The 18,473-nt window shown below is 39.9% G+C and overlaps 1 protein-coding gene across 5 annotated transcripts in view; it reads right to left on the bottom strand.

Moving 5' to 3' along the window:
• TGFBR2 (transforming growth factor beta receptor 2) overlaps positions 1-18,473 on the bottom strand; it is a 97,027-nt gene that overhangs the window by 15,488 nt on the left and 63,066 nt on the right. For all 5 annotated transcript variants that reach the window (XR_005218392.1, XR_005218396.1, XR_005218398.1 and 2 more), the window contains 2 exons: positions 10,719-11,515; positions 8,921-9,062 (listed from right to left, as the gene is read on the bottom strand). Coding sequence is in view for 1 of the 5 variants with exons in the window: in XM_037846434.1 (XP_037702362.1) it covers positions 8,921-9,062; positions 10,719-11,515 (939 nt within the window). In the remaining 4 variants the exon portion in view is untranslated. The remainder of the gene's footprint in view (positions 1-8,920; positions 9,063-10,718; positions 11,516-18,473) is intronic.

The raw sequence follows: 18,473 nt of genomic DNA, 5'->3' as shown, positions 1-18,473 counted from the left end.
GGTCACTTCCTGCTTTCCCTAATACCATGGAAAGCTGTGAGATTCCCCAGTGTTCCTTAGACATAGGAGGCCTGCTTCCCATCTTCGACTTGTGCGAGATCACATAAGGAAAGGAAGTCAGTGGTAGTCCAAAAGTTGCTGGCAAAGAAATGGAGTCCCTGAGCTATACTGGGAGAATCTTTCAAGTATTCTGCTTCCCTCTAAAGAAGACATATCTAGGATTATCCTCATCTGACCCAAACTGGCAAACTCCAGTCCACAGCTAAATATATTTTTCCATTTTGTTTTATTATGAATTTTTCCAATTACCCTTTCTGTGCTCTTATCCCTCATTTTGAACACCCTACACACACACACACACACACACACACACACACACACACACACACACACAAATATAACCTTACTTGTAATAAACACAAAGATTAGTTAATGCTTGGCAGTGTGTATCTATTTGTCTCTCCATCAACAGCTTTATATTTGATTATTTGATTAAGCCAGAATAAAAACCACCCACAGGCAGCACTGCTTTTTTTGGTCAGCTTTCTTGGCCTGTAAGGCAATTCCATTCTCTGGGCCTCCGCTGGGACCTGGAGGATGACTTTTACAGACAGTATATTTGAGGCCATCTACTGGAGGCCGTTGACTGTTCTTCAGTTCTTCTACGAGTCCTACAGAATACCATGGACATTTGCTTTGACTGAGCAGAAGGAGGTGACTACAAACATCTAGGTGGGTTCTGAGCCCTGGGAGAGGAGGTTAGAGGAGTAGAACCCCCTTCCATGGTCCTTCCCAGGGCAAAACTGCGTGCATCTAAACACAGGCAGTCCTGTGGAGTCAAACAGCGCTGGTGACTCACAAGAAGATGATGGCCTGGATGTTTGCACATTACAATATTCTCCGCATGCTTTTGGGCATCTAGAGGCTGAGATGCTTAATCTTACAGTTAGGCAAAATCACTGGGTCCAAACTGCATATCTTTTATCCCTATCTATTTATTTTCACAGAGGTGCTTAAAATATTTTTATTTTAGAAAAGGTGTGTGATTAAAAATATGAAATTACTAAATAAATGCATGTAGAGAAAAGCAACACACTTCCTCATACATAACCCCTGTTTCATTCACAAAAGTAGTGAAGGTTGAATGGTGGGATTAAAGATGATTTAAATTTTTCTCTTATTGCTTATAAATGTGTACTTCTCAATCTCTTTTTTAAATAACAGACCAGATGTTCCCCCCCTCTCCCCTGCCCTTAATCCATCAGGAACTGAGTCTTTGGTAAAACATATTAGAAATGAACTACAAGAAAAATAATATTCCACTTGGGTGCCATAGAAATGTCAAATTGCTATTAAAATTTCTAAACACCTCCTCTCAGTTTCTGGACTTATCAGCTCACAGATCTGGAACAACCAGTTTGAGGACCAGTTATCAGTCCAGAGGCCACATTTTGAGCAGCACTGCTCTAAATGAATTGCATTTTGATGGAATTAAAAGAAAACAACCTATTAAACATATTCTAAGGGTTTCAAATGAATCAGACAGAGAATGTGGAAGAGTCTTTGGAGACATGATCCAAACCCTCATTTTATAATTGAGAAAACTAAGGCCCAAGAAGTGCACTAGATTCCAGGAAGAGCATTCTTTTACTCTGATGAAACTGCTTTGCCTTTTTAGGAAGCGTTCATGCTTTCTCCCCTCTATCAAGCGTTGCATGGAGTTCATTCTACCCCAGCTGGAGCAAGCACAACTGGGGCGGCCTCCGGGAGCAAACATGGCTGTCACAGGCCATGTGTAATTAAATGTGTCTCTTCCTGCCTTGGCTTTGCCCTTCCCACCTTACAAGCCCGTGGCACCTGTTTGATGCTATGGTTTGTAATATCTAAACAAGCTGCTCAAAAAAACATTAATTACAAAGAGTAGTCCTCTCAGCTGCTATTATTTACTGACATTAAATCCAAACGCTCATCTGTTCTGGGGTTTGGGAAGTAGTAGGAATGGTAGTGGCAGAGGTGGGGAAAATATGCAACAATCTCCTTTTATGCTGTAGGCATCATACTCAGGGCATGGCTGGCAAAGTTAAGACAGTATTTTTTAGAGTTCCTCTTTGTGCATTTAATCAAATGATGAACAGCCTCAGACCTCCCTTCTGTGATGAACCGCAGAGAAAGCAAATGTGAAGGTTTGTGTGGGGTTGGTCCATGCAGGCAGAATCCAGAGAGAGTGCAATTCCTGGCTAGCCTATAGTAAGAACCAATAACAACTTAAAACAACAACAACAACAAAAAAACTTTAGAAATGCCTCTAAGGAAAAAAAAAATCAAGGAGCTCAGAGAATAAGATTGAGTTTAACATGTTAAAAAAAAAAAAGTATTGAAAATATGCATCAGGAGTAGGGGTATTGTTAGCTGTTTTTACCCTGGATCCATCATGAACCAGATACAGAACCAAATCTCAAAAAAAGAGATTTCAACACTTTGTGCCTCAATTTCTATATCCACAAAATGAGCTAAATCACATCTGCCCTCCTTCAGTGGGACAGGTTGGGAGTATCGAGGAATTAGCCCTCCCATCCTGTTCCCAAGAGCAGATCCCAACCAAACTAACAGGAGTTGGAAGACGAACACCCTAGTTTCCTTGTGAATCAGCTGTTATGATGCTGAGGTGCATGTTCCACATTGCACCCAGAATTTCCCAAGAGCTTTGTCCCCCAATTGCCCACAGTGGTACCCATTTGATAACATACCACACGTGGGCTTCCTTCCCTTTCCTGTCTTCCTCCTTCCCTTACCAGCATTTCCTGGGATCTCTTTCCAAATCAACTGCTTACACTCAAATTCTTACTCTAGGGTCTGGTAACCAAACCCAAGCAGGTGCCCATACAGCCGAGGTATTTAATCAAACCAAGTTCCTGTCTCACCCTCCCAGACTGCTTCCCAAATAGACGTACTGAGGCTGCACACCTTGGTATTTCCTTGAGTGCCTCAAACAACATCTTTTCTAAGTAACTTCTTTATATCACTGCTGGAGAAAAACTTTCTCTTCCCTCAAACTCTCCTCCCCTGCCTTCCCCCACAGTCTTTTCACTGAAGGAAGCCACTGACAACTCTGGGGCCCTGGTAGCTTCTTTTAATTTCTTTCATGAGGCTCTCCAGAGAAATTACGCTGGCCTCTCTCTTCCCAGTTCTGCAACACTCAGAGGGCAAATCTTTGGGACAGTAATGACATTCCTCTGAAAGTCAGCATCTGGTACACAGCTGTTGTTTTGATTGTAGTTCCAACTTAACAGTGCGGCAAAGTTGTTGACAGTTTTCCACAAAGCAGTACCCCTGAGTTTTTATATCTGCCTTCCAAATCATACTCCTCTGAAATCCAGGAAAATGCAGCGCTTCAATCTTGGTCTCTCCTCAGTCCCTCTCCCCCACCCCAACTCTTCTTTCCTTTCTTTTAGGTTCAATGGCACTTTTTGTTCATCTCACAAGAATGCAGCAGCCTGACAATACACTAAGAAACCATTCTTGGAGTTTAAAGTTACTCCTCTTGTGCAATACTTGCTCAGTTGGCTGCTATGTGTCAGCCTCTATTGAAAGGCTTAAATGGCTAGGGATTTAGAAGTCAGTTTGCTTGTGGGTGAGTTTTGGCTGGGGATGACGTGAATACTGTGCCTGCTGGGTTCACCAAATAGGGCCCTGAAAGGGATCCCGCCTCCGTCTGCCTCCCACACACCACACAAACACTTGCACGAACACCAAACAAACCCAAAGCCTGGGCGGGTGGGACAGAGATTCCTTTGTAAAAAAGAACAAGTCTCTGGATCTGTCCTCACTAAATGGCAATTTCAGTAACACACAATCACCTCCTTCTCAACCCCTCTTCAATCAACTCTGAAAAGTCTGTTTTCTTGGCTCTTCTGTATCCATTCTGATGAACAATGTATCTAAGATAAAATCCCCTGTCATTTTCTATCCTCTAACCTTGTTTTATTTTGCTTTATAAAATCATCATATCCACCTTCCTGGCATTAAGTTATATACCTATTTATTCATTATCCATCTTTCTAGAATGTCAGCTTTTCACTAGACTCTCTGGCCTTAGGGAAAGGAATTGTTTTATTCACTGCTGTATTCTTAGCATTTTGAATAATGCCTGTCACACAATAGATACTCAGTAAATATTTGTTGAGTGAATAAATGAATGAATGAATGAATGTCTCTTTGGTGAAATAAGGAAGTTATCTCAGACTTTATAACTGATGCTGTGACTTCCTACGTAATTTAACAGACTTGGTTTTCTGTTAACAGAGATTCACCCAGAGGAGACAGGGAAATAAATGAATGGAGACCTTTCAGAGTGAGGCAATCACTGAATGTTCCTGAAGTGTGTGATTGTCTCACCAAGGACTTCTAGAAAGGCTTCAAGTTAATACCCAGGGCACTTAGAGTAGCACTGACCTCCTCATCCATCATAATAATTGCAGTTGTAGTTGCCATTTATTAAACACACTCTCCATTAATCAGCCAGCATTATACTAGGAAAGTTAGGGGGTGTAGATTAGAGTTAGGCAACATGGCTTTGGTTCTTGGCTCTTAAATTTCCCACCCTTCTAAGTCTCAGTGTTCTCATCTGTGAAATGAGGCTAATAGCAGTATATACTTCAGAGTTCTTGGTAAGTTTCATGAGTTGATCCTTGAAGCAAGTGCTCAAGCAATGGTAGCTATTATTCCTTTGTGACTATCTTCATCTGGATCAAACCCACTTCTTCCAGAAAGCCTTTCCCTTTTTGACCACACTCTTCAATTACTGCAACCCATCTCCTGTTGTCCCCAGTGGAATTCTGTGCTAAATGGAGCTGTGCCCACTGGCTTCAGAAGGATGCTACTGTCATCTGTTTACATTTTCTTGCCTGATAAGAGTGACACTTCTCTCATGAACTGCTGTATCTTTCCTGTTTCCCCTATGCTGCCCTGAACAGACGAGGGGCTGGCTGATAAACAACAATCTCAAGAGGCAAACTCCCGAGTCTTCCTCTTCATTCAAGAGCTGACCTAACCCTCATTGCCTGACTCTGCACTGGACTCCCTTTAGCCAATCTGGGCATTCAGTCCTCTGCGCATGCTGCCTCACCATCCCTGCAGCACTCACCTGCCTGTTTATAAAGTCTACTTCAGTGTTCCAGTCCCAGTAAATAGCAGGAGGCAAGAGCTAGAGGTGACTCCAAAAAGACATTCATAATTACTGGAGTGGAGAAGAGAGTACCTTGTAGAGATGAGCATAGAAAGGCAAGCAGGGACCAGGTTTTTTCATCAATGTGAAGACTTTGAGCTTAGTCACACGATCAAAGGAGAGTCAATTAAAGGCAGGAGTGCTGGGATTTCACGTTTGCCAACAAGACTGTCTCCTAATGCTTAGTATCCTACTTCATTCAGTTTGAGGTTCTGCTGTTCAGAATAAACTGGATGGAATGTTAGTTCACCTAAGTTGTAAAGTAAAATATGCATCATACCAAGATAAGCAAAAAAGCATATTTCACATCTCTTGTTTTGAAATTAGACTGTCAATGAAAAATAGTAATTATATATATTGTATTTCAAGTCACAGAAAGTCCTTTGACATTCTGCTCTCTTTCTTAGACCTTATGAATTAAAGCCTAACATCAATTAGATGGAGTTATTATTTATTTCATTTTTAAGATAAGAAATGCATTTGCAGGTAGAAATTTCTAAAAAGTAAAGGAGAAAAAAAACCCTATTTCATCAATAGACTACAAGCTTCTTGAGGGAAAGGCTGTGCCTTTCCATTTATGTTTTCACAACAGCTAGCACAATGACAGAACAAGGAAGGATATAGTTGGAGGGAACACATATATTTTCAAACTTTCAAGGGATTGCGTAAAAAGGAAAAGGAAAGTCTCTGAAAGTAGGAATGGGCTAAAAATCTGTCTTTAACATTTCTAAGATGTATCAAACAGAAGCAAAGCAAAACAAAACCTAATCTTTTGGAAAGAAGGGGCTTAATATGTGAGTTCACACACTGAGTCGTGTAAAGAGCTTTCTGTTAGAGGAGCGATAAATAACCCTGATTTTTGCAGCCTGAGCAGAGATGGGAGAAACAGGACTTCGGGCTGAAGATCAAACAAAATGAGAACCGGGATGGCCTGTTTCCTCTTCCCCAAAAGCTTTCTCTTCTTATCCCAAAGGTTACGAAAGGGTTTTTGAGTCTAGCTGAACAAATGAGATGCTGTTCCTTCCTTGGGAAAACTTGTTTATACTGTATCTGTTTTTAGACATTGTAAAAGTTGGTGAACTTGATTCTTCCCCATTAGCTCAAATTCTTCCACACTCAGCAAATATCAACAGGAAAGGGCTTTAGTCACTGATAACAATGAAAGCTGGGAGCTACGTAGGGCCTTAATAATCTGGTGCGCTGACAGAGAGAAAGATAGAGACACAATCTCTAGCTAATGTTTACAGAATAACGGGTTGAAAAGGATAGGAAAAGATAACAAAATCTAGGTAAATTTATTCTGACAGTGACAACAGCATCATCTCTGACAGAACTCACACTGGTCTATGGATTCATTTTGGAACTGTCAAAACTTCAAGCAGAAAATTATTCTCAGTGGCTGAAACTTGGTTAAACAAATTTCACTGTGCAAGGAAAATCCAAGTTACTTTTGGAACTGCTGTAGGGGAAGAAATCGCAGGTGACAAACTGGAAAATAACAGCATCAGCCGCAGAGGAAGTGCCATCCCATCCAGGGACTCGGGAAAACAGGTGATGGGTCAGCAAGCTGCAGAGCATGAGGGGGTGACCCGGTCCCACCCTAGAGAGTCAGCTAAATATGTTCTAAAAGGGACAAAGAATCAGAGCCAGCAATGGGGCCGACTGAATCCTTCTCTGGCAAAATTTGGGGTGGTTTAGCCCAATGACCAAAGTTAGGATAATCTGAGCAACAAAATTAACAATGACAGTATAGGATAATAATCCATGATAGAATAAATATCCATGAATCCATATTGATATAATAGATAATTAAATGAATAAGTAATAGGGAATGGGGATAGAGGCACAGATCTTCCTTAAGTAGAACACCCACTAATAAATGTAGAAGGACTGAGAAAAAAAGAAAACCACCATTAGGCAAACATTACAGTAATAATCACTGCAGGTGAGGAATATAGATGGATCCTAAAATTAGTGGGTGGAATTATGATATGAAACAGGTCTAGTATCTTTATTGCACAGGTGTTTGGTTTCTTTAGAAACAGGTCAAAGTCTCTTCTGACAGGATATATTAAATACAAAGGGAAAAATAGTATCTTTACAGTGGAGAAACAGGCAGACACCTAAACCAGTGATCAAATTTAACATCACCAGTGATAAGACACACTGACATCAGATACACCTAACATGATGCACTGAGAAGGGCACAACTCCAGTTCTGTGCTTTTCTTGCCCAAAATTAACAATCTCAATCTAATCATGAGAAAACAAAACATCAGAGAAACCTAAAGTGACGGACAGTCTACAAAAAAACTGGTCTGAACTCTTCAAAAGCATCAAGGTCATGAAAGACAAAGACAAACTGAGGATCTGTCACAAAGTTAAAGGAGACTATGGTGGCATAGACACTAAATGCAATTATGTGGGATCCTGATTGGATCCTGTTTCAGAAATGGACATTACTGGGAACTTGACATTTTGGACAAGGTTTATAGGTTGGTTCGGAGTGTTGTATCAGTGTTAATTTTATTTTCTATAGCTGTACTATGTTTAAGTAAGATATTACAACTAGGAGAAGCTGGGTGAAGGATAAACAGGAATTCTACGAACTATTTTTGCAACTCTTACGTAAGACTAAAATGACTGAAAAACAAAAAATTAGAAATAATATTGGATTAGCTTGGCTTGATTCAGCATCTAGCTAGTACTAGGTTGGGATGCATAAATTTTGAAGATGAGAACTAGGGTCCTGAAGGAAACCACTGAGAACAGAATCAGAAAAGGCTATAATGGGGTAGACCTCAGTCACTTGTATCCCGGGGAAGGTCAGGGGGCAATACTCCCTAAAACAATGACATCCCTGCTCCAGCCAGGTGTTTGTAACTTCTGCCCATCTTTATCCTGATCCATGATAGCCTCTAACCATGAAAAAGCATCAATATGCCACTTGCAGAGAAGATGCCAGGGAGGGAATCTGAGGAAGCCATGCTCTGTAGTGTGGTGTGTTTAGGGAGAAATGAAACTAAAAGAGAAAAGAGAAGTAAGTGGTTGCACTTGGGAAAAAAGAGCAAGCTGGCTGGACAACCTAGGATTTGCAGAGGAAAAGCAGGAGAAAAACAGGTGTCTGAATCAGACCTAGAAGGCTTCACCAGTGAGAGGATGACATTCCTCAACAACCACTCTTCACTAGACTTTTCAAAACCTAAACAATATACCAAACTGTTCTGCTTGTTTGCCTAAGGAAAAAAAGTCATGTCCCTAGGAGTAAATTTTGAGTCAAATCTAGTTCTCAAATCTTATAGTTCTGACCACTATTAAAATACAAAAAGAAACAAAGATCAGATACTCATTTGAATCATATAACCCATTTAGTAAATAGAAATTATTTATATAAATGTCATTAGAGTTCATGTCTTGCCAGATTTTTAAATATCTATGGTAGTGTATACGAAACGAAAAGCAATTATACGTCAGGCATGGATATACGAAGCTTTATGCTCTAAACACAGTTTTCAGCTCAAAAACTTAGGTTTTTTAGCATAATTCCAAACAGTTCTGGAATGGCTGTCTACCACCAGATCTTGACTAGCTCTTACTGAAGGGAGTAGCTGTTCTGTCGCCTCCTGGGATTAGTCTTAACACGGTACCATCTGGGAGGCGCATCCACCGCTGCATGTGACGGTGGTCCATACGTACCTCCCACTGCATTACAGCGAGACGTCATTTCCCAGAGGACCAAAGCCATGGAGTAAACATCGGTCTGCTTGAAAGACTCAACGTTCTCCAAATTCATCCTGGATTCTAGGACTTCTGGCGCCATGTATCTTGCTGTTCCCACCTAAAGCAAAAACAGACACAGAGGCCCATCATTCAATTTCAGCTGCATTTTTATTTTTAAAACATAGCTGATGTTTATGGCCAACATGTGCAGATGATCTCTAAAAAGTCACAAGATTTTGTTGTTTTTTTAATAATGAGACATAAGCCAAAAAGTACAGCACAGGTGATTATTTTTAAAAATAAGTGTTCTTTCCATGGCAACCCTTTAAAGGCTATAAATGCAGCACATCAAAATAAAGAAACGCCCCTGATATATGACATCACATTATTTGTTAACATCTTTACAAACAATCTGGGAGACAATATTTGTGATTTTTAGATGTTTACTTTTGCTTTTGTGAATTAGTTTTTAATTATTAACTATGTTTTTCCATTCCTGAAACTTCAAGATGATTTATGGTGAAAATAATAACTGCCACCATTTTTTATCACTGAAGAACTTTGTCTTAATCTTCTTTGTTTGCACCATGGCACATTCTAAGGTGCTGAGGATGAAGTATAAATTCATCAACTCGCTACCACTGTAAGTTTTATGAAAGTATTTACACAGTAAGAAATCAAATTTGGATCATTACGTAATTTTGGTGGGCCTGCTGTGTGGTTTTATTTTGACTTTTGGACCTGTGCTAATCTCCATGACTGATGATATGCAAGCACAAATCCATAGGGAAAAGAGAAGAGCATTTTTAGGGAATGAATCACTTAACTTTTACATACTGCAACATGCAGAGCTTGACTAAATAATAACACAGTCCTACCCTCCTAAGGCTCTAAGGAAGGTCAAGTGAGTTGATATTACTAGCCCAGGGAACATTTCTTATTGGTGTGTATCAGAAGACTGCTTTTTTTTTTTCCCTTTTGAACAAGTTATTCCATGATTCATTACCCTGGCATATTAACCTGTCCTTATTTCAACATGTTTATGTCAACGATGCATGTCCTGCATGGACAGAGAGAGATGACTGAACAGTGAGTGCTTCATAAACACATCCCTCCACCTGGAAAGAAAGATGACAGCTCTCTCAATGAACTCCACTCTAAATCACAGCCATGCTTTGGTGTGTGAAAACATGAGTCCCCGTCATTCATAAAGTATGTCTTGGTCATTTCTAACCACTTTACGGTTGCTCCTTAGCCAAAAAGGTTTCCATCTTATTCCACAAGAGTGCTTCAAGAATACTTATTGGTCATTTCAATTGTTCAAGGCATTGGGCTAGATGTCTTGAGTGACCTATTGGACGTGTACTTGGCCTTCAAGGAGACTGTCTTCAAGAATGGAAAAAAGAAGCCCATTTAATTATCAATAATATAGAGTGAAAAGGGCCAAATATAACCATAAGGGAGGAAAAAAGTAAAGTACTAACAGTGCTTGAAGCATAGAAAAATCATTTGCCAATGGAAGAGAAATGAGGATTGAAACAGAAAGAAAAAATAACTTCCCTGGGTTGGGAAGGATTTGAGAAACAGGAGAGAAAATGGTATCTATTACCAGAGGTACTTTGGCAGGAAAGCTTGGGGTAAATTCCCACTTTGACTAGATTCTCCAGACAAAGAGTGTAGGATTGTTTGAGAAGAGAGACATGAGATATGGATGAAAAGGTTAGCGTGGGCCAGGAACACGGGAAGGAGGATCCAGACACCTGCTGTAACTTACCTGCCCACTGTTGGCTAGGTCATCCACAGAAAGAGTGGGGTCCAGGCGCAGAGAAAGCCCAAAGTCACACAGGCAGCAGGTCAGGTCGTTCTTCACGAGGATATTGGAGCTCTTGAGATCCCTGTGCACGATGGGCATCTTGGGCCTCCCGCATGGGGTGTGGTCACTGTGCAGGTGAGCAATGCCCCGGGCGAGGGAGCTGCCCAGCTTGCGCAGGTCCTCCCAGCTGATGACATGCCGTGTAAGATACTCCTGTAGGTTGCCCTTGGTGTGGAAGGCAGTGATCAGCCAGTACTGCTTCCCCATCTCCGTCTTCCGCTCCTCGGCAGTCAGGAACTGGAGTATGTTCTCATGCTTCAGGTTGATGTCTGAAAAGATGTCCTTTTCTGTCTTCCAGGAGGCATACTCCTCGTAGGGGAAGATCTTGACCGCCACGGTCTCGAACTGCTCTGAAGTGTTCTGCTTCAGCTTGGCCTTGTAGACCTCAGCAAAGCGGCCCTTCCCCACTAGGATGTCCAGCTCAATGGGCAGGAGCTCCGTGTTGTGGTTAATGTTGTTGGCGCACGTGGAGCTGATGTCGGAGCGGTCGTCCTCCAGAATGATGGCACAGTGCTCGCTGAACTCCATAAGCTTCCGTGGCTTGCTAGTCTCCCAGGATGGGCTCAGCTTCTGCTGCCGGTGAACGCGGTAGCAGTAGAACGTGATGATCACGGCTATGGCGATTCCCAGAGGTGGAAGGAGGCTGACGCCCGTCACTTGGAATATAACTAACAACAAGTCAGGGCTGCTATTATTTTCTGATGTGGAAACAAAACAAGGGAGACAAGGAGCTGAGTTGAGTAAATTTGCAGTCAGGAAGTGGGTCCAAACCCAGGAATCTCTAGATCTTGCCATCTGTATAGTTTTTGTGGAGAATATATTGTGAATTTTTATTCCAGGGATGCTAGTATGCACTTGTCTGATCCTCCCTGCCTCTGGCCACCCCTTCAGTGTTCCCCTAAACTTCAGCGTAAACATCACTCCCTAAGGAAAGCCCAGGAAGAGCTGGGAAAAAAAATACCTTATTCTATATATTCTTATGACACTATACTTTTCCCATGTAACAATTTAGCACAATTTTAACTAAATGATGATGACTCCACTTCTTGGTTTCATATCAATCTCCTCTGCTCTTCTCACCCCCAACAGACTGGGAACTCCATGCTGGCAGGGACCATGTCTTTTTTCTTCACCACTGTTAACAGCACCCAGCACACAGCAGGTCCTCAATAAATGTGTTACATAAATGGGCACAGTATTTACTGAGTGTTAACTAAGCTCAAGACGTTGCAGGAATGTAGAAAGAATGGCACATCTCTCGCCTCCAAAAAGTTTGCATGTATGGTAGCTAGTAAAAACAGAGACTGACAACAGTTCTGCCGTAGTTTTTGCTCTTTTTCAAACTCCAACTGCCCTGATCTGATCTAACATCTGGGCTACCCTGAAATATTAACTCCAGATCTCTCAGTGGTGGGGAGAGGAATCTGGGGGAAGGGTCTCTTCTGAAGAGACTACAATATCCGCCCAATATGCTGTCTTTAAGAATGCATGTGATTTTTAGTTTCGTAGAATACATGTGTTAAATAGCAATGTTGGAAACATTTCTACAAAGTGTGTTAAAGAAGGAAGTGCAGCCAGTCTCTCTTGGTTGGGAACACGGAAGCCGGCCCCTGCGAGTTGATGGAGCAGCATCCTTAGCACCAGCAAGCAAACTACAATGTCTTGTACATCAAACTATGGTTCGTGTGCTGGCCTTGATTGGCTCTGGTGAAGTAGTTTTCCTCTTGGGAAGGATATGGATGGAAATGTTCAGTGGGCAAGAGAAAAATTAAAGGGTAGTTATAGTTCAGTGAGATTCTTGTACTGGGCTGCCTCCTTTGGGCAAAATGCCAAAATTCTATTGCTTTGCATATCATTTATCCATCTTCAAATGTATCCATTAACAAGCAAGCCTAATGTTCTGATGCTGGATTCACTCCTTAAACATATCGTTACTGATACCTACTATAGGCACAGTGCCAACCTCAACGTGGTTATAATCCAGCAGGAGGCAGGGCATGTATGCAAATGCCTAGCAACATATGGCAGAATGGGATGGGAGCTAAACGTGTGGTGCAATGTAAACAGTGGTGGAGTGGGAAAGCTTAAAGAAACATGGAATGCACAGAGGCAAGGGCTTCCTTTGAGTTGGTCTCTGGAGGACAGGAAAAAGTCAAAGATGCACAGAAGGAATGTTATGAAAGAAGGTGCAGAAGTAATAAAGTATAACCTGAGGAAGAGTAAGTCTCCCAAACTAACTGTTCTACACAGGGGAAAAGATTGGCTGTGCAGGTGGTATGGAACCAGACTGAACATCAGAGAGATTTGTAACTATTCAATTGGCAGTTTGCACTTACTCCAGGTTTTTGAGCAAACAACAAAAAAACAAACAAAAAAAGTGATGTGAATACAGTCCAGGTGGAATGGGAATACCATAGTCTTTTGAAGGGAACTGACCACCTACATCATATTTGATACAAACACTTAACAAAGTAGGAAGATAAATGAAGCTAGTACCATGTTTCTTTGGAATGTTTAGATTTACTGTGATCCACTACCTGTTTTTAAGATATATTCTAAGGGGGAAACACCAACTTCTGAAGGTCTATATATTCTAGATGAAAACCTTAGTCCTCATGATACTGCCAAAAATTGGAAAAGTAATACCAAACATCAGAATTTTAGCAACCAAGAGAGAAAAAAAATCACCATTTTGAGGAAAGATAGAATAATGCATCAAAAGGAATAGAAACGGAGATAAGATTTGGTGATTGATTCATGAAAACCCAAATTCTTATTCATAATGGGAGGCGTGAATAGGGACAAAGGAGAGGTGAAACTAGGGGTGGAAGCAGAGGTAGAACAAAACAATTAAAACAATTGAAACTGCAAAAGAAGAAAAAAAAGCTCTTGCAGAGTAGTATGGACTCTCCCTGTTGTCCAACAAAGAATGAATCTGGAAAACAAAATTAAGAGGACAGACAAAACAACATTCAGGTGCAACTTCAGATCACTATGCCTCTTCCCCTGAAACTCCACCTCTATTATCTGAAGAATCCAATGAATGTGTTGGCTTGAAGCATGCCCACTTGTTTCAGTTCTCCATATCTGCAACTACATGAGATGCCTTATAATCTTAAATATGTTTATCTGTTGTTTCTCTCATGAGACGGTAAGTTCCTCATGGTAAAGGCCAGGTAAAGTTTGAGCACCATTATATACCCAGCACCTGGAGCAGGTCTGAGCACTTTATGATACTCAAAATGTTTGTAATAGAAGGTGTATGAATGATTGGCTTATACAGAAATTCCTCACATTTTTATGTTCTATTCTAGGGGTTGGCCTGTTTCTTTATAGCCTTATGGGATAAGAATGGTTTTTACATTTTTAAACAGTTGTAAAAAACAAAACAAACAAAACAGCTAAGAAGAGCATGCAAACGAGATTGTATTTGGCCAAAAAGCTTAAAATATTTACTATCTGGCCCTTTACAGAACAGGTTTGCTGACTTTTGTTCTATAGATGTTATGTTAATAATTTGTAACACATTGGCAGAATTTTGAGAGATTTAATTTTGGTCCAATGTGAATATTCTTTCACCTATTGGGTAACAATGCAATTAGAAAATTTAAACAAGTAACTGCATGATTACTTAGCTGTGTCTCCAATTCATTAAAGAGTGGAAAGCATCCAATGAACTATTCACTTCTTGCTGATAATTTATTTTATAATTCCTGACCATATATGAAAAGGGTCTTCCATGCAAATTTCAATTCCTTTTCAGGCTAAGGGAAATACAAAAACAGAAATCCCCTAAAGTTTATGTGTGGGCATTGATTCTAGAAGACTAAAAATCCCCAGTTCAAGGTCAGAAACCAAAGTTTTACTTTCCCCTTAAATTTCCTGTGATTTCTTTTTGAAAACCTACATGAAAAATTTTGAGGGGAAATTACTGAATAACATCTGTCAATCTTAAAACTTCAAAGAGATGGTGAAAAAAACTGCAACAATAGCAAACCAGGCTGAAAGGAAGCTTTGGGATGTGGCTTTAACTAAACACAAGCTACCCACACCCTCTCACAGTATTAACCCTTGGGCTGATATTATAAGAACACTAAACTTACAACCTAGCACCCCCTCTATTCAGAGACAAGATGGAAATATTTCTTTTTTTGCCAAACCTCCAAACACAAACACAGATGCATGCGTGCACGTACAAATATACACACACGGAAACTCACAAACTGGACATTTAGGATGTATCTGGCTGTTGTTTAGGGCTTTATATAATATTTATATTTAATTGACTTAAAAACTCTATGAGGCAGATACTGCTATTATCATAAACCCAGTTTTACAGAGAGGGAAGTTAAGGGTCAGGCAGTTTAAGTAATTTCCCAAGATCATAAACTTAGGCAATAGTAAAGCTGATATCTGAAATGAGCTCTGTCTGATCGGACAGACCCCAGCTCTTAACCCCATACCATATCTCTAAATTTCACATTGGTGAGAGACAATTAAGACTTCATGTAATCTCTCAATCTGATATGATGGTTTTCTTCAGTGTGGGCTGGATTAAATGATTTTACAACAGTCCATTAAATGATATCATGCCTAAAGGAGCACATGCTGGTGTACAGACCATTCCCCTTGGTTCTTAAGTACGAATCTGAGTTGAGCAGTGGCTGTACAAATATGGCTCTTTTCCCTTGATGGAAAGAAAAATGTCTTACATGAGGGCAAACCCTAAAATCTTTCTCTTTCTTTTCCCAGGACCTATCGAACATAGGGTGGCTCAAGACACAACTGTCAAACTGTTGGAAACTTACCATGAATTATTTCTACATAGGCAACTGGTAGGTGCTTCATAAAATATGTTCACATTATACTCCCTTGTTATGTAACCAGACATAGTGCTGGGGGGAAGGGCATTACTAATAATTGCCAAATTCCTCCAAGGTTCATAAAAATTGAAGCTCTAAACATAAGAGCACAAATTCTTAGCCTGGGCTCCATAGAATTCAGTGGGTTTGTGAATTTAAATGGGAAGAAATACACATTTTGTTATTTTCACTAATTTTTTACAAAAGCTTGCATTTCCTAGTATTAGCCGTACCTATAACTTTGCACCAATAAAAATCACATATATTTTCATGCAACATTTCATTTGTTACAGATATCTTGGTGTATTGTTTATACTTATCATTAAGTTCATACTTATCAAAAGTTCAATTTTTTTGGATTTGCTGCTTTTAAAGCATTACTATAGAAGCATATATTGCTATGTTGCAAATTTATTTTTAAAAATAGTTGATAACTGCATTTTGAATATGATTGGTTTTCTTTGAAATCCTGTGTATTTTATTTTATGCATTTAAAAACATCACTTTGAGAAGGGGTCAACAGACTTCACCAGACTTCCAATCAAGTCCATAGCTCACACACAGGAAAACATCTAAGAGCTCTCAACATTCAAGCTCCAGTCCCTTTGCCAGGATTTCCTAGAGCAGAGATTCTGAGATTCTTTTGTTTCTTTGGGAAGTTGGTAATGGAGGAAATTTGTGCCAGTGGTAGGCGGATACACTTGGCTCATGTGTTGTATTTCACTTTTGCATTTGTGGATTCTGTCAAAGCTTTTGTCTTGCATGAAGGGAGTTCTGCAGTAAAGAATGAAGGCACACACTGCCCCCCTACCTAGAACTCTCTTAACAATAATTAACATATAATGTGCTTATGAGTTCTTGCTTCAGAAAGAAAATACTTCATCCATAGTATCCAGATTGCTGTCTTGAGATAAAATTTTCAATACAAGAAACCAGAGTTTTCTAGAGAAATGGCCAATTCTAGGTCTGGGGTAGGAAAGAATGCATCTGGAATAGTTGGTTGCACCAGATAACAAGGAAACAATCAAAGACTACTAAGGTCATGGCAAAAGGACTAAGGAGAGGTCTTGAAGTGCCTCCTACTGGCCAAAATAGGACAATTTGATATTTAGTAAAGATAAGAAAAGCAATGCACTGGAATCTATAAAGGATGCTTAAATTGATTTCATAATGATGAAAAAAAAAAAACTTATCGACTTCTGAGGATAATAGGATGTCAATTATTTTATGGAAAACTAGTAAATAAAAGGAAAACATTAAGCATTTATCTTGCCTTTCCCAAAAGAACCAGAACATTGTGTAAACAAGGAGTTGAAGGAAGCATCTACTTATTAAATTATTCTTGCTAGTAAATTAAAATGAATTGATAGAAAAATAGCACATTACCCTTTTGCAACTCCTAATTAAGTAAACAGATCTAGGCAATGGGAATCAATGCCTGCTAATATTTCAAAACAAGAAACAATCAGACATTATTACCTCTTGATGGAGGAACATAACCACACTTACAGACTTGCCAAAGGGATAGAACCTGAGTTTGATCAAGTCTATGGATCCAGCTGCCGATTTGCAGGAAATACAGAGGACAGATTAACACACTGAGCTTCACCAGGAGTGTGCAATCAGCAAAATCCAGACTGCGAAACAATACCTGTAGGGGGGGTTCTTCAATAGATACATTGTGAGGACAAGAAAGGAATGGTGGGGGAAGGGAGTAGCTTAAAAGAAACCTAAAGGATATGAAATTATCAAAATGACAATCATGATGGAGATGATATAGTCTAAACCACAGAGTTCACACATGCACACTTGGGTGATAAAATCATCAAAAAATGCAAGGAAGCAATAACCAAAAGTCAGGAATAGTGGTTACTTTTGGAGGGAGGGAGGGGGCTGCGCTTGGGTTAGGGAACATGAAAGGGCTTCTGGAGAAGCTGGCAAAGTTAACATTTTTTCACCTGGTCAGCGGTTACAAGAGTGTCTGCTTCATACTAATTCACTAAGCTAGACATTTTAAATGTGATTTTTTTTGTGTCTGTGCTATATATTGGAATGAAAAAAAAATTTAAAAGGAAAGAGGAAAATCATAACAATAATTTATGAAGGTCATGCCTAGCTCATGGGCTAACTTTATTCTTTATTGTTTTTTTAATCACCTGTGTGTCAGGAACTTCAGAAATGAAATCTCATCCAATACTCAGAATCCCCCTTCAAAGTATTAGCTCCATTTTAGGGGTTAAGAAATTAAGGGTTAAGGGTGACACATCCCAGGATACCCAACTGACAAGCAGTGGGGCTCCCCTTTCACTCAGGTCTGAGTGACTCCACAGCCTGTGTTCTTTCCATTCCACCAAGGTGTCTCCCTAGCACTGAACCCAGAGCTTCATCGGAAAGTTTCCAATCAAATGTGTCTCACATAGAGGTCAGACTTAGTTGCAAGTAAGGAGCCATTTGCAAAAGTCAGTCAGTGCCTTAAAAAATCATTTTTTTTCCAAAGAAAAGTCAAATTCTTTTATTTTTTTATTTTTTGGTCTCTCAAAGATAAATGCTAGCATGCCACTAAAAAATACAAATTGGCAGAAACCTCAAGAGGAAATCCCCTGGTTAACTTTTGTTTGGAGTGACTGAAAAGTAAACAAGTTGTCTTATAACACACACACCAAGAAATCAACATTGAAAATATAGGTTGCTCCCAGACACTTTTAAATCCTTTGTTATGCCAAATCCAATACTGGTTTCTAAAAGGAACTTAAAACTGAGTCTCTGTAATTTATGATTTTAAATGAAAGTATCA

Source organism: Choloepus didactylus, chromosome 1 (assembly GCF_015220235.1).
Source record: "Choloepus didactylus isolate mChoDid1 chromosome 1, mChoDid1.pri, whole genome shotgun sequence".
NCBI lineage: Eukaryota > Metazoa > Chordata > Mammalia > Pilosa > Megalonychidae > Choloepus > Choloepus didactylus.
Note: the sequence above shows the minus strand (reverse complement) of the source record. Positions and strands in the feature narration are given on the sequence as shown.